The 21,978-nt window shown below is 42.1% G+C and overlaps 2 protein-coding genes across 3 annotated transcripts in view; one reads left to right on the top strand and one right to left on the bottom strand.

Annotated features, from left to right (window-relative positions):
• C15H7orf50 (chromosome 15 C7orf50 homolog) overlaps positions 1-21,978 on the bottom strand; it is a 125,636-nt gene that overhangs the window by 18,742 nt on the left and 84,916 nt on the right. The window contains exon 3 of the mRNA XM_032197946.1: positions 8,773-8,945. Within this exon, the coding sequence (XP_032053837.1) occupies positions 8,773-8,945 (173 nt within the window). The remainder of the gene's footprint in view (positions 1-8,772; positions 8,946-21,978) is intronic.
• GPR146 (G protein-coupled receptor 146) overlaps positions 16,904-21,978 on the top strand; it is a 50,217-nt gene continuing 45,142 nt past the window's right edge. The window contains exon 1 of one of the 2 annotated variants that reach the window (XM_032197944.1): positions 16,904-17,089. The gene's annotated coding sequence lies outside the window, so the exon portion shown is untranslated. The remainder of the gene's footprint in view (positions 17,090-21,978) is intronic. The other variant, XM_032197945.1, reaches the window with a different exon arrangement.

Genomic DNA, 21,978 nt, shown 5'->3' with positions numbered 1-21,978 from the left:
TTAAAACCTGACATTTCAGAATCTTAAATCACCTGTTTTCTCTCTAGAAAGTGGGGTTGCTAACTCAGCAAGCTAGAAACAGCAAAATACAGCCAAAAATATTGGTAGGTAACTAGGTTCTTCAAAAGTTGATACATCAATATGGAAGGGACTTATTAGAAACAACTGAAATTATAAAAAATGTAGTTCGGCCCACCTGGAACATTTCCAGGATAGTATTACTGACATGCAGAATGTATTCCCATGTTTCCTTTTTTTTTTTTCCTCTCCAGAAGCTCATGGGAAAAATAGCTAAGATTGGCTCTACACTATTTAAAGATGCCTTTTGTTCTTACATTTGGTGACTGTTTCTAGAATTAAATAGTAAACAACATTATTTGTCAGAATTAGCTTTAACTGACAAGTTTATCTTCAGTAGCTACAGAAGCCTCGGTTCCTGCTCTGGCCTTGGAGATGGCTTAACCAGCAGCTCTGTGCAGTGCCTGGGCTCATTTGAAGAGAGGCAGGGCTTCCTAATTCAGGTTTATCTGAGTGTTAACCAAGTTATTCAGCTTCCAGACCCAAGTCAGCATTTCTGCACAGCACAGAGTCATGCAGGCACCTTCCTCTGCTCAGAGGGGGTACAGGCATCTGTTTACCAACCTGCACTGTAAAGTTGGGCTGGCGTGGCTGAGCTGCAGACCAAAAGTATTGCCCTCCTGCTTTGGTGTGCCCTTCTTCAGGCAAAGCCTGGATCATTCAGCCTGGAGAGTTGCAATATTTAGAGGTGGAAAAAGACAAAAGACATAATATAAGAAGAGAAATCTGCATGAACTCACTGAATTAAAAGGTAGATGTTACCATGCTTCTTCCAAAGCTGCAAAATTGTTGTACTGGGATCATAAAAAACAGCTAAACCACCGAGAAGTGAATAATGCTTTAAAAGCAATTCCTGAACAGTATGACATCCTGTGGATGTCATGTGGGGGTTAGAAAAACACTGGCAGGGCTCCAGCACAGTTCTGCATATCACTTGCCACCAAGACACAGAAAAGTGAGTTCAGAAGTCAGTAAGTGTATCAGAGGGACTGAAAATCACCGAGTCCGGCTGCCGTCAGACATCTTGATTAAGCGGGCAAAAGCTGCATGCTGCTGTTACTGAGAGTGTAACGTGACATTCACAGAGCCCTGAATGCATAGTTTGAATAATCAGATGATGAGAACACTAATATTTGGAAGTGTGTATCATAAATCCAACACTGAAACAGTAGTGTATCTGACTTTGCTGCAGCCAGGCTGCAGTAGGATGAGAAGCACTGTCCCTCTGACAGTCAGTGGACATTTATTATGGTGACAGTCGGAGTGTTTGTGCCACTGTTGTCATTAGCACAAACTGAGTAATAAACTGGGGAGAGAAGTGCAGCAAATTAAATGTGAAATCACAAGGTGACACAGCTCAATGATGAATCCAATACTGTTGCCTATAACCCAAAGCCAGAGTGACACACAGCAGAAGGAAGCACACACACACTCTTGGTTCCCTCTGCGTGAGGCTGGCACAAGGCAGCAGTGGCTGTGTTAGTGTTCAGGTCTCACATTTCCAGAAAGGTCACAGACACCAAAGTTCAAAGACAAAGAGAAGGTGCTGGTGTCTGGAAGGACCAGAGGAAGCTGGAGCATTACAGATGCTTCTCTTAAGAGGCATGTGGGAAATGTGGGAAATGCAGTGATTCAGGAAACTGTGCTTAGTAACAGGTCCAACATAACCACCATAGCAGAGTAATTTTTCTGCTTCATATACCCTACCAGCAAGCTTTGCCCTCCACAGAAGGCAGTATGCCCGAGTACATTTGCAGAATAGCCCTAAGCAGCACCACAGCTGGAGAGTGAACGTGCCTTTTCCACCTGCCTCCCAGCAATAATGTGGGCATATTGGCACCCTAAAAAACAGCAAAGCTGTGGGCACTGCGGCAGACAGCTTTGTAGGGTTTTTGAGTAATATTGGGGCTGCTAGGGAATGCCAGACGAACTGACATGGCTCCACCAGGGGCTACTGAAGGTACACAAAGGACTGTAGGAATACCGTAAGGTAACTCTACTCTCTTATTAAGACAAGCCTGCTTTTCTCTGCCATGAACAGAGACAGAGACCCCCTTTTAAAATTTGTCCAACTATCAACATCAATTGGCCAACACTCAGTTTTACGGGCATGCTTATTTGGGTTAAAGAGAGGAATACCGCTTAGAGGTAGGGAGAAATTAAAAATCAAGCAATACAGAAAGCTGGAGCAGTGCAAGGACAAAAACATTGTTCTCTATAGTATCAAGAGAAGTGCAAGCCTTTGAAATCAGATAGTAGCAAGTGCCTGCCCAAGTTCACAAAAAACAGCCGCAGAACACTGCCAAATGCAAATTTACCCTCTAGCTGACTCCCTGGATTCACGCGGTCTCTTACATAACTAATGAATGTGACAAAGTGACTAAAAGCATGTAGGAATTCATTCATTACATCCATACTTAGTGCTTGCCCCAGAACCTTTAAAAAATAACCCTTCAGTTATTAAAGCAAAACTAGCCTCCACCACAATGTCCCTAATCTTTGGGGGAAAACTGCTCGTTCAAGACTCCTTAAAACTGCAGCTCTTGAAGGGAATTTGCCAATGTTGCTGTTCCTAATTACAGTAGCTTCTCTCAAATTCACCTCCTACTTTTGCTCCTGGATAACTGAGGCTCATAATTTGATCACTGCTCCAATAGTTTATGAACATGAAGATAACTGATGAGCTTTATGCATGCTGCATCTCCCTGCCACGAAGGAAACTCATCCTCTGTTCTGGCTGTTAGGGCACAGTGTTTGCGGTGAGACATTCCTGCCCTCTGTGCTACACTTTGTGTCAGAAGGGATCACCAAATTCCATCCCACAACATTACATAAGCCAGTAACATCATCCTGGGGACAGTGGCAGTCACCATTCAATGAGAAAGAAAATCTGCTCAGAGAGATACGTTAGCAATTTGCTGATGCCTTGTGGAACATCAGGTGAAGCCTTGCACTATCTAGAGCAGCCCAACATTTAGGGAATCTGTAGGCTGATACACTGACACTGAAGCTTCCCTAAACCACTGGTGGTTTAAACTCTCCTAATCGCATGAGTGTTTGGGTCTTTCTATTTATTCTGATATTCCAGATGCTGGAATTTCCAAATGTTTCAAATAGTTTTCTTCCCAAGATTAAAAACAGAAAATCTGCCCCAAATATTCATTATATTCATTATAAGTCTAATATGCATTAGACTTAAAGGCAATTTGATTTTGCATTTCATTTTCATGCTACCCACCATATTGGTTTTAATATCGAAAGAGACTATTATGGAAATCCAACCTTCTACACAATACAGATCATACAAAACCTACCTTTTTCCCACTGCAAGTCCATAGCTTCTAGCAGAGCTACTCCAGTAGCAAATTGTTGGAGAGAAGTTGGCTTTGAAATGGACTGTATATTAATGTAAAATTTTAGTGTACACAGACTTTTAATGCAGGGTAGAAATACTGTCATTCTTTCAATAGTAACAGCATTCTAACTGACCAAAACCTCCAATGAATTATACCCAAAATTAAGAAGCAAAATTTAAATCTGCTTAAATGTGATACAATCTCAACATAGCATGGAAAAAAAAAGAAGAGAAAGAAAAAAATTAGGGCAAAATATTTTTCTTCAGATCTGCTTCCAAACAAGAAGTGATCTCACTTACAAACAGTGGTCTTACGCATCCCCAGCGGGAGGGCCTCAAGCACACATCATTTGTGCCTTTCTGCCTTCATCTGGCATTGTACAGAAGACACCCACTGATGTCTTCCCGACACATCACAGTTGCCTTCCCAGGAGGGTGGAGGAAGGAGAAATGACACTAGATGTTAGTGTTAGTTGCTGTCAAACCCAAGCAGCCAGTTTCTGGAGGGAGAAAAAACAATCTCTGGATGTTTAGATTTCCAGTGCATTGGTTACTCTTAATATGTAAAAGCTTAAGCCATTGATGGTGAAACACCAGCACCAGGGCCAAGTTTGAAATTAATAAAGATTAAGACTGGCACCAAGGAGAATGACTTAAACAAGTTCAGAACCACACGTCAAAAATCATCACTGACCGTGGCTAAAAAAAATGCTTAGACTGTGAGAGAAAAAACAGCTTAAAACATGTTATGGGTCAACGAAGCAAACTGAATCTGACACAAGCCCACTCAATTTATGTTAAATTTAGAAGCTGTTTTTCAGCACTCACGAGTGTGGCTGTATGTGCCCGGGAGCTCTCTCAAGTCACCTGCATGGTTGGATGAATGCCTCTGCGATTTCCTGAAGGGCCACCTTGATCCCAGCTGGGTGCTCACAACTCTCAGGTGCTGCTGCCCTCTTTACACTCCAGCACAGGCCTCTGTTGGTCCTCCAAAAATCAGAAATCTCCCAGATCCTAGCGCTGAGTTAATGCTAAGCTGCCTGTTCATGTCCCTCCCCAGACAGCCCCTGCTCCAGCAAGAACCTGGGAGTAAACACCAACTTTATGTAATTCATACATGTTATATATAAATGCTTGCAGCGATGCCCCTGAGATTTGTGTTCTTTAAAGGAAGGGCAAGTTTTCTGCAAAAACTTCCCATGCTTGACAGTGTTTTTAATAAAGTTTGGCCAAGGACTGGGATCTGCCTCCATTCTGCAACCCCAGCAGATACAGAGCTGCCTTGGGTCACACGCTGCTCTCAGCAGCATTACCAGTCAGCCACTGTGCTCAGCAAAATCGGGAAAAAAATGGTGTTCTGCAGAGTCAGACTATTTCCCCACTCAGTGGGAAATTCTGTTTTACTTTTGTGTTTCTGTAATTTGCCCTTGCTTTGCATTATTCTTTTTTTTTCTTGTTTTTATTTTCTTGTTTTCTAAGAAGCGCCTGCCATTCTGAATCACACCTACATTTAAGTCAGGGATGAACAAAGCAAGCTCTGCAAAGGGAACTGAAAAGACAGCGCCTTTTGGCATTGTTTGGGAAACATTCTGGTGACACACATTACTAGAAGAATACAAATTATTACAAAGAGAAAAGAAATGTACTCCAGCAGTGGATTTTTGAAATGTAAACACATCATAGTCCAAGGCTTAGGTAATTCACAGCAATATCCAGATAACGATACTTTCCATCTCTGCTATTTCAGATACCAGTCCTGTAATTCCACATACTTCTGGTAACATCTACTCATATTTCTGTTACTTTAATGGGTGATGGAGAAAACCATACGTGCAGATACATATAGCAATGAACTTCCTGAGCCAAACTTAAGAATAGAAACATTTCTAGGAGAGAATGCCTTGCCAAGACAAACAAGTTCTGCCAACATTTTAGCACCACAGAAGGTCAGTTGGGTTATAATTAAGTCTAATTAGCATTCTCATGAATTGCAACATCTTTTCACTTGAAGGCACGTAATGCTTAGAAAAGGAGAGATTTTTATTTCATATATTCCAAGAATCAAAGTAATGAGACATTCTAACCTTGGCTTTAAACATGATTCACCACTTACCATCATAAAAGAGAAAAGGCACATCATCATTAAAAGAAAGAAATTTATGTAGTTTATGCAACCACTAATACTCACTGCTTCGCTCCTGCTTTCTCCTATTCCTCTGCAGTAATTTTAATGATTTCTTCTCCTCTGTTCAGTACCACTCACGTGTTTTTTTTAGCATTATTCTACATTTTCTTTTCTCCTTCTCACAGTTTCATAACCCTTCTGCCTCCCTTTTTGCTTCAGCACCCTATTTTTAATTCTGTCTTCAGATCTTGCTGCCTGCTGTCCCCAGCAAGCTGGAGAATCTGACGCAGGGAGACTTTCTTCTTTCTATTTTTGCAGGCACACCGTGAGTACCGCATTGGACAGAACTGTGCTGGGAAACCACCTGAGATTCTCTCATGGAGGGAAATGGTGAAACAAAAATTGGTGAGCAGAGACAATTTTTTTTTTCTCCCCTTTTTCTCTTCCTTCAGGCCAACGCAAAGAGAAAGAACCGTGAGCCATGTGGCCTCCTCCTCTCCTGGAGCAGTCACGAGTGAAAACTTTTTTCTAACTCAAATGAGAAAGCAGATAAAAAGGCTGGGCTGGCAATGCCACCCAGCACCTGGGGGTAGACAGGGATGTACCCCAGTCAGGGACAGGCACACGGCTTGGTCTAGCATCGCTCTTTGTGCTAAGCATCACTGCGGGCACCACTGTAACTGCCGGAGTGCTGCGCTCCCAGGTGCCAGGCAGAGCAGTGCCAGGAATGGGCCTGTCTGTCCCCAACACCCCCTCACTGACACTCTCTTCATTTACTCCTCTCAGCTAAAAGGATGAGGGATGGCTTTAGAAAGGTGTCTTAGTGTCTCAGCAGCGAGAGCATTGCTGCTGCGGGCTGCCTGCTAACTCCATGTTGCTTTTCAAACAGAACACACGAAGCTGCTGCAGAAGCAGGAATTTCTAAGAATATCCCCCAGGAAACAATAGATCCTATTAAATGCGTTTTATTTCCTCCATGTAAAGTCATGCTCTTTCTCCCTAATGTTACCGCTTGAAACGGAAATTTATTCCTCTGCTGAAGAATTTCTCTTTATTTCATCCCACATACCAGAAAAGATGATTCTGTCCTCTAAGGGAAGTGCTACCTCTTCAAATATGTATGACCTACAAAATAAGTTGTATTTACCCTTGCATGTCAGAAGACTACGTGTAACGCAATTCTTTCACCGAACACTTTCCAGCATTTTTCTTTGCAAGTTAACAAACAAAATTAAAATAAATATTTTCCTGTCAAAGCTGAAGCCCCATATAGTTGTGTTCTCATGATGTGAATAGTCTCTTAAGAAATAAAAATGACAGTTTTAATTGCTGTATGGTACTTCGAGTTCCACCTGTCCTACAAGAGATTCACATGTCATCAGGGAATTAAGATGCCACCTTACTTAGTAACCCTCATTTAATGGAAGGTTTTTTACCATAGGTGGGGCAAAACATAAATCCACAGCACCCTTTTGTTTACTTCCAATTATATTAAGCTCTTGCATCTGTAAGATTACCTTATCCTCCCACGTATTATTCATGCCCATAGCTCTGCAAAAACACACAGACTGAAATCCTTGACCCACTCAAGTTTCTGGGGTTTTTACAGTGGACTTCCAGAGCTAGAATTTTAGTTTCCTTTCCCCAGATAATGATTTCCTTCTGTGATGACTCTAAATCTAGTTGTTTCTTTTTCCAGTAAAAAAAAATAGGTAGTAAATACTTCAGAGGTGTACAAAAGGACTGAGCCAAGATGATCCAAGACAGTCACAGGACATTTGGGGCCAGAATGCTGTCTATGGTTGTATCTGCTTGGTAGTTCAGCATCTTATGACCATCCCTGATAAGTCTACAGAATTCCTATCAGTTGCTGAACCAATCCCAGACAACCTACTGCCATACCTATAGCAGCTGAACTCTGCTATTACTGAACTATGTAGCAGGAACACTGTTTCAAAGTAATTGGGTATGGGTTAAGTGAAACTCTGGAGTCAAATTAGTTCAAATATAGTTTCATATTCTCTCATCTAACAAGGCACAGATCCATACAGATAACAGCAGAGTATCAACAAAAACCCACAGCTTGTTCCTTTGCTTTCCAAACCTGAAAACCATTATCTCTAGATCCATCACTTACTAGCACACATACCACAGTATAGCTTGAGCAGATGGTTCAAAGCTAACTGTCAATCCGTCTGCAGTTCAAAACAGCGGTGAACTATTCCAGCTGTTTTCCAGATCAAAAATATTATTGTCATTTTGCTATCACTGCATGCTGAGGGTTATGTAACAAAAATGCACATGTCCCTCTGCCTGGAATGCAATTAATTTCCTCCCTCCCCACTGAGAGTGGTAAGTAACAATTCAGACAGTCTGCATGCTTCAGTTTTAAGCACGGCTAGAGATGCCACACTGGTTTTATTCCTCGTGGTAACCCACTATTGGTAACACGCCAGCCTTCTGCAGGTCTTAGAGACAGGGCATATTTTGTAGTTTGGGGAAAAAATAAACACTATCTTCCTGCTTATACAAGACCTCTGTCTGTAGTGTACTGTGAATGCGTTGTTGTAGTTCTCTATTTTAACCATAGACATTGCTTTATGTTGGAATGTAAAGTATTCTAAATAAGTATGCTAACTAAAGTAATTGCTTCCGATCTGAAATCAGCCGCTATACTGGTTATATGCTTTGGTATGCAGAAATAAGGCATTGCACACTATGAACTTTGTAACGGTGGCATAATCCCTTCTTAATTTACAAATATCCAAATATCATGCGTTAAGTTAAATTAGGACTCCATAATGCTTAACCACTTCAGGCAATTTGCTCACAAAAAGAGAACAAGTGAAACTCCTTTGCTTAAAATGGTGCACTTAATCAAAACTCATTTCCCCAATGCAATCTTGTCTGTAATGTGCCTTTCATCTTTTTAAGTGCAGCTAACCCAGTGATATTTATATATCAACTATAAGATCTTCAGGACAGGAGCTTTCTTTAAAATGTTTGTAGCATACTCAAAATCCTTTAGTAGTTACTGTGATATAAATAAAACATGGTGACAGGGTGTCAAATGAGATGAAACATTAACTTATTACTTAACTACAGCAATTTCCTTTAATGTCTTATTACTTGGTTCAGCTTGTTCTGGATTTCTGGCATGGTTTACAGCTTGCTTCTGCAGGGAGCATCTGCAGTGGGGTTTTAGTAGTCTTACCTGGTTAAATAGGCCAGAGCCAGCTCTGATCCTGACAGCTTTTTGGGCTCTTCTTTTTTAGTAGAGATTCCAGCTTCTCTCATCAGCTTCTTTTCTTCCTTCTTGCGTTCCTTTTTCAATTTTCTTTCCAGTTTCCTTCTTTCTTCTGGGGTAAGATCTTCTTCATCTGTTTCCTGAAATAACAAACATTTAAATACAGGGTAAATAAAGGTAAACAACATATGCATAATTTTAATTGAAGGGAACAGGTAATATTTAAAACCAGACACTTCAATCTTCGTAATTTTATTGTACACTATATTTCACTATGGACTTTTTTTTAGCATATATAGATATGTAAGGGAGTAGAGTTTCCTTAAGATCCTGAGTTTCTGGGGCTGTAATCTCATCCTGATGTGCACTGAGAAAATCTCTGTCTTCCACACTTGATATCCACTGTGCCAGAAGGGAAGATGTGACAACCACCATTTTCATCCCAGCCTTCTTGGAGATCTTTCAGCTATCTCGGGTAAACATATGCACAATCTTACATAAACATATACACATATATCCCCAAAGGTTAAAGTTTCACTAGGTTTTCAGACAGAACAGTTCATAATGAAAACCTAATTACTATAAATATATGCATAATCATACCCCAAATGAAAATATTTATTTCACATAGAGAAGAAGAGCATTACAGAGATACGATGAGTTTATCAGGGGAAACCCAGTGGGAAATCACGCAAGCTAAAAACAAAAAGCTGTTCAAGCTGTTCCATAACAAGACAAGATTTACTCCAGTGACTCTGAGCACTGGTTCATTCATATCTTTCCAGGCAGTAGTCCTCTGAGTTGTTAAGTATCAACTGGAAGCATAAAAAAATCCAGCTGGTGTAATACTAAGAGGCTGTTACTCAACATCCCCCCACGATTTCCACATTCTAGTACATTTTGTTTTCCTGTGTGAGCACTGCAGTCCAAAACTAGCAATGATTGTGCTTTCCCTCCTCTTCCCATTCACACTGTAGAAGGACTGACGTCAGATCTGACAGATCTTAAGATCCTTTATAGAGCCCTATTCTGATGATCACCTTGGACAGACCTTCACAAAATCGTGGAGAACGTAGCTTCTGGATATCCCAGTCCCTAAGGACCTCAGGAAACGGTAGGGATTGGGACTCAATGAAACCACCTCTTCTGTGCAACCTCCCAGTAATGACTGAGCAATGAAAAATACACAGAGGTTTGCAAACAGGACACGTACACTTCCTCATGGATATTTCCAAATCCAAGAGCGAAGGGATGGTATTAATTCTTAGCATGCTAGTTACACACCTCACGCTGTCCCAAATAAAACCGTGACACCTTCACTGTGGTTTGAGGACCTGCTGCTTCTCAGCCACCTCCATGGGCACTGTGAATCAATGCAGGGTAAGGCATGCACACTGTGCACCATTTAAATATTGCCATCTCTTCCAGGCTAAGAACAAAAACACTGGAAGTATTAGCTTCTGTGATGAGCTCAGGGTTTTCAGCTGCTGTGCTGTACTATTCCCTTGTATCATTTGTAGCCAACTGAAAATTGCAGACATGGACACATTTCTAAATTATAGCTCAGACTGGAATAGGTTGTCAGGCTCCCCCCCCCCCCCCTTTTTTTTTTTTAAAGTTTTTAAAAAATTGAACCATATTTAGCACCTTATGTTGAGACAGTTCAAGCATCCTGCTCATGATATTTAACAAGAGGTGTTGGGGCCACAGGCGATGCTTTGGAAACAAAATGGATTGCAGGAACATGGAATATGACAGAGATGCTGCCCAAACAGTGCTGATTTGCCAATGACTCCATTAATCCAATTCCTCAGCAACAGCTGTGCTGGGTTTGTTAAGACAACCTGAGCAAGGAACAATTTCCTACGAGGCCAGGCTCTTATTTATAAGATGTGTAGGAAAAAACAGCCCCAACAGCAGTAAAAATGGCATTAACGTGAGGCAGCCCAGGAGAAGAGTGCAAGGAAAACTGGAGGAGTCACCAGTGCCTCCGGCAGCTGTGTGAGCATCTTGTCCCGGGGTTGGGACAATAAAGGAGCCCGACCACCACCGGCATTCCCGGAACAAGACCTGCATTCATGGACTGGGCTTTGAAGGAAGGGGTCATTTGATGATTAGCTTAGAGCACCTGACCGCGGTGCAGCGGGAAGGGGACCCCACAAGATGCTTAACATGCCTGTCAAGTCTCTTCTGCCTTGAGACAAAGGTCTCTGAGCTGGTGCTCAGACTCAGGCACGAATGTCCCTTTTGCTCCCTCCTCCCCTGGTAGAGGCACCTGGGTGCACGAGAACATCGATTGCTTCAGGGAGATGGGTTAAAACCTCTTTATGAAGCGATGGATCCCTGGGATTGTATCAGGTAGTGTTTGTCAAGCGCCTTAAAACAAAAATCCAAACATGGTGCTAAATAACATTATTGTTGAAGGCCTTCAAAGCAAAGGATAGGTAAACACAGCAATACCTGAATGCTAGCTGATTTGCCAAAGACACCTGCTGAGGACTAAACATTTGTTCGGTGTCACTTCCCGCATTATCTAAGTTGACTTTGACTCATTTTTTCAGCTCTGTTTTCACAGACCAAAAAAGGACAAAGCAGACATCAGAACAAATGCGAGTGAGGCAAAAAAGAGGATTTGCTTTTGTTGTTGTTGTTGTTTAAAATGCTTTTTATTTATTATTACAGAAAGCCAGCATCCACCCAAAAAAACTCAACAGACGTTGCATTTGTATAGCAGACATTTATACCTCATGCTAAGAAGAAATAATATTTAGGGAGAAGGTAGGTATGTCATTGTTTTACAGGAAACACCGTTTTCATTGGAAAAACTGTCCTGGTACTTACTAAAATAACAATCCAGCCACACAAAGCCCAGAAAAACACCGAGGGTGGTCATTTATAAAGTGTTTGTAAAAGATTACTAGAGCAGCTGTCCAACAGACGACACACTACACTTAATCTTCTTTTAAAAATAATGTAATGAATTTGTTTACTTTTCTGTGAGCCATGAAGCTTTCAAATAAAGTGACTGTGGCACATCATTAGAGCAGCTCTGATAAAGAGGCCTCTGCTCCTTCATACTTACAGTAAATGCGTATCTCTGTACCTTCCCTTCCCCCACGCATTCCTCACATTATCAAAAAGCTTTTTATCCCTCTCCCGACCGCTCCATTAAAAACAAAACAAGTCGCTCCCTCCCTATAAGTGGGTCCCAACATAAATACCAAGCCCTAACAACGTTTGTTTCCAGCGGAACAATTTCTGCACTGTAGGCCATCTGAAACAGCAGCATTGTTCTCCCTTCGGGGCTGGAGCTTTTCCAGGGTTGAAAGAGTCGGGATTTATAGCTTAAGGTACCCTTCTGATAGCACAGACCGTAATTCGGCCCAACAAAAATATGGTTCAGTAGGCTTCTGTTTGGGACTCCCACCACACGTCCTGTGAATGCTTGCAGTCGACGTCTCTCATTCCAGCTACACTTTTATCCATTTGTGTCAACACGATTTAGGCCAGCAGTAGGTACTACAATCAGTCCTCGACTGTTTTTTTTAATTTGAAAGCCTCAAGTTTTATCTGTTTCATAAAACGTGTGCATTCGGGGCAGATTCTTCACTGAAGCTGAGGTTCACTTTATCATAATTTTAAAAAATAAATCACAAAACACAACAGAAACCAACCAACCTTCCCCAGATTCTGGGACTCAAAATAAAGCCAAACCTTTTAAGGAAATTTAAAGCCTAGCTATATTTATTTTAACTCGAATGACCCATTATGATATTTTACTGATGCATTTCTCCTTCGAATCAACAGCATTATTTTTTAATCTTTTTTCTCCCTGTACCATTAGCGTGACTATTTTTCTGAGAGATGCGTCCGAAGTTTGAGAGCCATTCAGATTCAGAGTTTGAGCATTACCTCATTATTTAAATAATTTTTTTAAAAAGCACAAATCAACAGGGGACTTCATTGTTTTGAGGTCATAAATATTCCACATTGTCTCCTTTTATATTTATAATGTGAGATCACAATTTGTAGTGGCACAATTTATTCTTAACTACAACGCTGTAAAGTCCGTACTCGAGCGTGTGATACACTTGTTTATTGACGTGATAAATTTAAAACACATGCATGTAGAAAAACACAACACTTGCTTATTTGCAAAGCCTACTGTGAGCTCCCACACCACCTTGGACCGTGGGCTCATTAGATCTCAATCTAAACAAGGTCAGGGCAGGTCAGTACACTTGAATGAATGACATTCAGAGGAGAGGCAGGCTTTTTTCATGATTAAGGAGGTGGGAGTCTTCCACTTGGAAACTTTCCAGAAGGCCTGAAAAGGTGCTGGAAGGGGTACTGCCACTGGTTGCTGTATTTTGGAAAGGAGGTGGACCCCCAGATCTTTAACATTTACGCTCATAAAAATCCATGTCATCTTCACAAGGGAAAAGAGATGCAAAGCTCATATGTTTTCAAGTAAATTCCCAAAGTTTGTACTATACTATGTCAATTTACATGCAAAGGACAGAGACTGCCAATAGGGCCTTTCATCAATGCCAGCCTTGAAATTTCTTATTTCTAGGTAAGCTTAGTAATATTGTGTAAATAAATAGGCTAAGACATCTGACTCAAAACATCTAGAGGCTTCAGCTGTGGCAGTTTTATAAATGAGTTAAAAAAATAAAGTTTTTAATTATTATCTGTAATCTTGAAATACTGCACAAATGTAAAACATTTTACAGGCTGTCTTTAGAAATGAGTTTACCTATCATAAGGGGGAAGCCATCTCAAACAGAAGTGAGTGCAGAATTTAAATATCCAGCAGCCCTGCTAAGCAATTCAGAACAGAGAAGAACAACCCTGACTGCAAGAGGAACTGGAAAAGGCAGAAAGATTTACCCGAGAGAGGACCTGCTGAAGACATCAGGCCCTTTTTTTTTGCAGCAAGAGTGGCAAAACCAAACAGGTGCAGTTTTTCAGAGCCTGAATTTGTATAAAAGCGTCAACTGCCAGGGTATTATGAACCGTGACAGCTGGACAGCCAGTACCAAGATGGTATTAAAGGCACATTAATTTTGTTGTGTTTCAACAGAGCAACAAGCACATTTTTAAATTTGTGTCCAGATTTATAGTTAACCAAAGGGCCTTTGCTGTCTCATACTTCAGTATGACTGAAGATGTCTTCTAAAGGCTTCTGCTCCTCCTTCTCCTGCTGTTAAAGACTCCTACATTTGCATGCCCAGCTGTCTCCTGCCAGCACAGAATAAAGTTGACAAGAGTCAGAAACTCTGAAGAAGTGCCCCTATGAACCTGATTTTCATGTACTGCAAATGTGCCTTTGGGATTTGTATGTGTAGGTCAGAAGTTGCTGCCTGGTGAGGGGCTCTGCCCAACCCGTGTGTGGCACAAGGTGCAAAGGGCGCACGGCGCAGCACAGCTGCTGCCTTTGCTGGGGCCAGGAGTGCTGCTCATCCTCCTCCAGCAGACATCCTCAGAGCTCTGGCAGCACTGCAACACCCTGGGTGCGACCTGACAGCCATATGCCCTGGCAAAGGAAACTAAATGTAAGGAACTGGCTGGGGCAGAGAGGTGATGGAAAAGGAAACCTGACAAAGGCAACAGGAAGGGAGCTGGAAAAAGGAAGGAAACCAAGTTTCTGTTACCACCAGTGAGTTCAGCTGCCCCAAAAGTCAATGTGCTTTTATCTTTTTGTACCAGCCCAGCAAAAGAACAGCAAAGCAAGTGGCATCAGAAATTCAGAGGAATATATTTTAACATGACTAACAGAGACAAGTATAAAGAGGGCTTCAAATTTTTGAACTCTGAAGAGAAAGAAGGGGAAATGGACGATACAGCTCGCTTCATAGTAGCAGCATTGTGCCTTGTTTGTTCATTAAGCTCGTGTTATTTCATAACTTTTAATATAGAGCAATGTCAAAGGGGCTTTGTTCGCTGACCGAGAACGGACTAGGAGCTACCGACTCGTCACATAATGGATCCTGCTTACAAGCAGCCTTTTGCCCCAAGTATGCACCATGCACGATATTAGCATACAAAATGTTCTGTTTCCCTCGTACACAATACATATGAAGCCAGATAAATAACTGGCCATCTGCCAGCTTAAAAACAAAAAAGCAGAATCTATAAATACAGTTCAAAAACTACAAAGAAAGGCTGGCAAATCTTTAGATGCAAGGTTCATAAAAGAAAGACTGACAAATGATTTACTATTTGAGGCTTGCCAAAGGACTATGCTACAACTACAGCTATAGAATTTACACAAAATAGTTTGCAGCCATATTGAATTTAAATAACCATTTTCTGTCATTTAGCACCTTATGAGAATAAGAAGTATGACCAGAAAGAGCACATGAAACATAATTCCCACGCAGAAAGCAAGCGTTGATTTAAAAGTAACATTTGTAGAAATAAGACTTCCTTATATCATGTCTGTAGAACTTCCAGAGGAAGATTTAAAAAAAATTATATATGTTATAAAGAAATAATTAAAATTTTTCATAAAAGCTAGTTGCTTTAAAAATCTCAACTCTTGGCAACAGAAACACTGGGAATAAATTACGTTGATTTGGAAAGGTTTCTGTAGATGCAATCCAGGCAGAAAAGCCTCAAACAAGTTCTGCAGGAAGCCAGATTTAAATAAGAACAAGCTTTTTATCTTTCTGATCCAGGAACAGATTCTTTTAGTAGTGGTGCAAACGTTAAAAGAGTATGTCCTTACATACCCAGATACGGTATCTCATAAGCACAAGCTACCAGGTGGTACCCTAAATCTGCAGCTGTAATTTTGAATGGGCACAGCCCTTGTGGCTCGAAATCAGGCTTTATTTACAACTGGGTGATATTGGCATGTTTCATAGATTTACATCCAGTTCTGAAGAGCACATAATGTATTAACGTTAGAATCTGCATAATAAGAAGAAATCAAGCAAATTACTAAATTAAATGAAAGGATTTATAGGCACGCAGAACAATACAACTCACAGAAACTAGCTTGTTGAATTCCACTTTATAGATTGTTTGCTGCTATAAAGTACATACTGTAACAGATTAAGTTCTAAAGCATAAATTAGTACCATATTTTATTTCTCATTTTTCTCCACCAGTATCACAGTCCTGAATGCAACAGAAGTATTTAAGACAACTGCACTACTGCAGGCTTGGGGAATGTCGTTTTGCTTCATTTGCACGACGACAGTGCCAGGAATTTTCACAGATTTGCAGAAGGACTCCGCTTACTCTCTTAGCCTTAATTAAACCACGTTCTCCAATCAGGGGAAGGGAGAAACGAGAAAGAGAAGGAGAAAAAAGAACCCTCGGGAATCATTTGTATCCACATTGCCGTGGCTCACATTCAGCCCCTCTTCAGCCCTCCCCGAGAAGAATTTTAATAAAAGGAGTGCGGGGCTGTCCCAGCCCTCGGCTCTTGAACCGCCACCAGCACGACCTTCCCCGTCGGGGTGCTGACAGTCGCTTCCCAACTTTAAACAGCTTTGGGCTCGCGGAAGGTAGAAGCGGAGGATAAGCTGTTTTGAAATCAGTGCTGGAGGGGAGGGAAAAAAAAAAAAAAAACAAAAAAAACAAACCACGAGCTCCATCTCCTCCAATGAAAGAGGTACCACAGGGTGTAGGCAGGTTGCCAGGCGAGCTCGGCAGCGTGACCGCACTGCATTGAGTTTCTTTAATGAAAGCCAGGAAAGAACACATTACACAGTGTTTCTTCTGCGAGCTCGCTAGCCTCCAGTGATTGAAATCAATAAAAACAGTCGGCAAGGGGCCCAGTGGGGGAAGAGAGAAATCTCCACTACAGCATTCAGTTTGCTTTCCACTTTCTCCCTCCCCCCTGAAGTTAAACTCTGAAGCTCACCATGACAAGCGGCTTCGCTTTCAGCGCTCAGCAGACTCTGGTGGGGATTTAAAGGAAGCGAGCGCTCCAGTTCCCCTCGCTGCCTTCGCCCTTGCCACTCCGCCGCGAAAATGAAAGGCTGGCTTTGAATTCGGGTCCTGCCTGGAAAAAGTTCCTGGGGCAAGTGCACCGCTCGGCATCTCAGGAAAGGGATGAGTTCTGCAGTTGGAGGATGTTAGAAGGTGAGAGGGGAAGGAGGAGGAATCCGAGTCAGCGAGAGCCTGCAGCCAGGCGAGGATGTCAACCGCGGCGGAGGGGACCTCTGGATCTGCGGGACTGACTGCGAGCAAACGGCCCCGATCGCTGTCAGCTGCGTCCTAAGGCGGCCGAAACACTCGCCTACACGTGAGCAAAGCGCAGACCCAGGTAAGCGGGAGCTGCTTTTAACTATTCCCTGTGTCGTGCCTGAAATGGGAGCGAGACCTCCCCACCAAGCCTCCCTCGGCTGCCCCGCGTCCCCCTGGTCCCCTCTCAGGCAGGTCAGCGCCGAGCTCGTCCCGGCTCAAAACTGTGGCAGGCCGCTAACCCTCGCCGAGCTGTAAAAGTGCACAAAAGCCCTTTGTTTGCCACTTTGGGGCTGAATTTGCTCACTGACAAGGTAGAGGGGCAATGGCGTAACTCCTCCCCTCACAGGAGCCGCCGGCGCTCCTGCTGCTTTGGCTGTTTGGGGCGACGAAACGCGCCCGGCACCGTGGGCTGGAGCTGGCTGCCATCTGAACAGCTGCCAGCAAGGGACTGCTAACACGGTCCGTGCTCATCTATCTTATTTATGTATTTTAATCACCATAGCAGCCACACACACTACTCGCGCTGAGCTCCATGTGCGGGTCTGAAGCATGAACTGTGGTGTTTGCATGCACGCGGGCTACGCGGATTATTCTATCGGAAAGGGCTCAGCAATCATTTCTTCATGCAGCCAGGGGGGATTTCTGACACACAGGTCAGGAATGACAAACACAGGCTTACCCAGCACTTGTTTTACCAGCAGGCAGTTTTTATACAGACAGCCCTGTAAAAATGAGAAGACACAGATCGCAGCTGGAGATCCCCAAATCCTTCACAAGGTTTGGACCAGCTTAAAATGACATGGTTTAGCTAGACATCAGTGAGACACTGAGGGTGAAATCGAAGCCTGTCCTTGGCAGAGTAAGCGAAAATGATGACGGGTGCACCTCTTTCCCAGCAATGGCAGGAATTTAACGGGACAGACACGAATAGGTACCGGGGGAGCAAGCAGACTTGCCTCCTCCATGCTGGCCATCATGCGATGGTGACAGCAGCTGCCCAGAGCTGGGGAGGGCTGGATGCCCCCAGACACATGCAGGACACCAAGGCAGTGCTCCTGAAGCCTCTCACCTCACTGCCCCAAGCCTGAGGGCACACACAGAGTTGGACAGATGGACAGAGACCGACAGCTGAGAGAAGAGCCTCCCCAGTGCCTCCTCTATCTCAGTACCACCAGGCAGGGGGTAGGACCTGGAGTTCAACAAGTGCATGTGTATTTGTGCAGGTGCAGATGCAGCTTGCTCTTTGGAAACACGGCCTTTTAAGGGTGGTTGCATTATTTTCTCCTCACACTGAAATGTAAATGACCCAAAGAATGACATAGAGAGCACCTCCATCTCTAGGGCTGTTTTTGCACAGAAGTTTGCTTAATCATTTTCAAAGCCTGAACAGTTCTGATCAGACTACGGGAATAGCTGAGGCAAGGTTTAAACACTAAGAAGTTTTTACACTGATTTTATCAGTCCAGTTTTGAACTCTTGGTACAAAACAGTCGTAAGATTATATAGCTTAAGATGTGAGAAAAATAATTAACATTTAAAAAAGCAAATTGGTGATTCAGAAAACGGTCCCGCCTGACTTTTGCAGCATATCCATAGACCCACGATTCACCACAATTTCCCATTTGCAGAATCTGTTCCACGTTTTGCCTTCCCCTGCACAGATCCCTTGCAGAAATGACAGCACCCAGTGAGGGCATCACAGCAGTCACTTCCACTCCAACCTACAAGTCTGGTTTCCACCGCTCTTCGAGCTAAATTTATCCTTACACAGAGGAACTCACTGAAGGTTTTACTTCATTTAAAAAAAAAAAAAAAAAAAAAAAAAAGCTTAGGTGGGACAGACAATGCACACCACTTGTAGTGACATTCTCAAGCTCTAATGATATTCCTTCCCATTACTCTCTCAGCAGAAAATATAAATATTAACTTTAAAGCAAAAGTGCAGGGTATTTTTGTTCATAGCAGCGTTTCTCAGAAGCTAAGTGCTATGAGTTTCCATAACATTTACTGTTAACAGAATGTATTATTTTCAAGCACACAACAGAGGGGGAAAAAAAAGTACCATGCATTTTCTTAGTCAGAAGTTTTGACCAAATACAGATACAGATATGCTAGCAATCATACCACAGGGCAAGATCTGTCAAAGTTTTCCAGTCATGCCAATGGTATTAAAGCAAACTCACTGAGCAGTGAGACCCAGTCCTTCAAACCCTTCCTTTAGAGTACGAAGATCTGGAAGAAACCCATCTTGCTTTGTTAAGCTGGAAACAGCAAAATATGATGGAATCTGCTTCTCACGATTCTGCTGGTCTTGATGGTCTCATAACCAGAAGTACTTCATCCTCAACTATCTTCTGCATAGTCAAGAGTTCCTAATAATGCATGCCAGTTGTCCTTACAGCAATACATATCAGTAAAAAAACTTTTTGAAAGCAGTATATAGGGTTTTGTAACAACCAAAAGTAGGTGAAACGCTTCTAAAGCTGGAAGGACAAGCACTTGTTTTAATCTCACTGATCTACATCCTGATGAAGGTAAAGGTCTGGAATTCTACAAAAACAATTTGAGTGACTCTTTCAAACAGGGTGAAATTCAACAACGATGGCAACAACAAAGTGCGAATCTCAGGGTCTGCTAAGCACCGGGGTGGCCAGTCCTGGACGACACATAATACTCGTGTCTATACTGGGAAAAAGAACATTTCCATGCATTTCAAACGAACATGATCTGACACTTCTTGAATGCTGTGAAGCTTCAAGATACCTCTTTTCTCAATTACACCACTTGTTCATGTTGACAGCATTGCTTTCATTCAGCTGAGCATATTTAGTTTGCTCAGTTTCAAACTGACAGCCTCCCTGTAATGCACCTGAAATGTACCCATTCTGATCAAAAAAAAGGAACATAGAGTTAGAGGTGCATTCGTCCCCATCTATGGGAAAGACTAGTGAAACAGGAGATTCATTACTAAATGAAAAATAAAGGGTTATTGATCCCTAGGAAGGCAGTTTGCCTTACAATTCAAACAGGACTCCTCATGTTTGACTAAGGAAGACGTTTTTTGTTAAAAACAATAAAGCAACCAACTTCCCCCTTAGTTTTAGCTCCAGAGTTCAACAGGCTGTATAGCTACGTCAAATTCATGCCCTGGTATATATCCTCTGTTTTCAAACTCTGGGTTCTCCCAGATAACCAAAGAAAAAAATGAACACATTTCTATTCATGAATTTAGTATCTAACAAAACTAACAACTATAGTTTGATACACTAAGATCTTTTCAGCAAGTATTCCAGAAGGTATTTCACGCATACACTCAACTACACGGGCACACAAATGCAGAACACGCAATTTTAAACCATGATGAACAAGACCCAAAATAAGACACTCAAGAAAACAGAGTGGGCAGGATTTTTTCTTTAGCAGAATGTGTTCATTTCATGATTCAGCAACCCTACAGCAGACACCCACAGCAACACCTAGAACACATGCTGCTCCTCAACTGTCCTGTACATCATAGGGTGACAACGGAGCATCAGGGTAACAGCCACCTCAACTCGCATCTTGCCGCTTGATTTGCTTTACAATAAAATAGACAGCTTGGGGGAATAGAGAATTGGACTTTCAGTTTGGTTATGAATAAAAGACATCTTGCCACACAATAAGGAATAAATGTGATGGAAATAACAGTTTTTTGCAGTTGACTATGTTCAGTAATAACTAGATACGGGTGACTTAGATTGTGCCAATGACTTCCCATGAAATGGTCATTCATGTAAAATACATTTAATTTCCATGAATACACCCTTGAACACCTGTGTGAATCTGCTTAATGAAAAAAGTGCTAGAAAGCTCCACTTGTATCTCATGTACAGTTCAGCTCCCACTGAACATCCTGTTTGAAGAAGTTTTGTCTCAAGGAGAACAGGAAAGGAAGGATGTTTCTCCAAGTAAGCACAAACTGCATGACCTAGCTTTCTTCCCAGTCTGCTTGCTGCTCTTCCACTTAAAATGGTCAAGCCCAAGTAGTACTTTCTGATTAAATGTGACTGGTAGGAAGAAAGAATTTGAATATATTACTTGCCAGTTTGAAATGGTCTCCTGAAAGTTCCTTAAGAAAATTCCACCCCCAGCTTCTGCATTCTCAGTCTCTGAAATTAAAGTGCAATCTGTTCCCAAACCTTGTTTAGCAACGCTTTACTTCTCTGTTCTTGTGAGCTCCCTGATAAGTGCATGTCTATGATTGCAATTCATAACCCCTCCAAATTTATCACACAGTCTTGGAGCACTGAAATGACATCTGTTTTTTATAGCATCAGGTGTGCCCTCATTATGCTTTTGTGAGGCAGAGCAGAAAATTGAAAAACAATTATGATTTAAGATCCCAAATTAAAACCTGTCGACTGGTTAGGAAAAAAATCCCTCCATAAAACCTGTTTGCATTTCCAATGACCTCACTGAAGAGTGTCATTGTAAATGCAACACAAACCAAGGTGTTGGTGGTGGTTATATTTTATTAGTTATATTTTACATATCTGATAAAATCAAGCATAAACACGACAGAGAACAGCTGTCATGCAAATAATTTAAAAATTGAGTCTAAATTAGAGTAGATAATTACAGACAGAGTAACGTGGAATAGGAGGAGAACTAAGCTTATCACATACCTGTTTTGGTATCACACAGTTCTGCAGGGATCAGAAAGAAGGTTTAAGGAAGGCTTTGAAAAAAGACAGTAAGGTGCCTCTGTGCTGAGCTACAAGCGTCTTCTTCAGTGCACACAGGGCAGTGCGGTAGAAAGCACCAAGGATGGTCATTAGAAAATGCAGGCTGTCAAAGGCAAATGTTTGAATTGTCAGCAAAAGAGGAAAGTCAACATCTCCATAGCATGTGTGGGATAATGGCCAGAGTGGGAATAGATTGCAAAGCTTTGAAAGCGAAGTGGTTTATGCTTGCCAGAAGAAAAGGAGA

The sequence above is a fragment of the Aythya fuligula genome, chromosome 15 (assembly GCF_009819795.1).
Source record: "Aythya fuligula isolate bAytFul2 chromosome 15, bAytFul2.pri, whole genome shotgun sequence".
In the NCBI taxonomy this organism is placed as follows: domain Eukaryota; kingdom Metazoa; phylum Chordata; class Aves; order Anseriformes; family Anatidae; genus Aythya; species Aythya fuligula.
The sequence above is the reverse complement of the archived record's forward strand: the minus strand, read 5'-3'. Positions and strand labels throughout refer to the sequence as shown.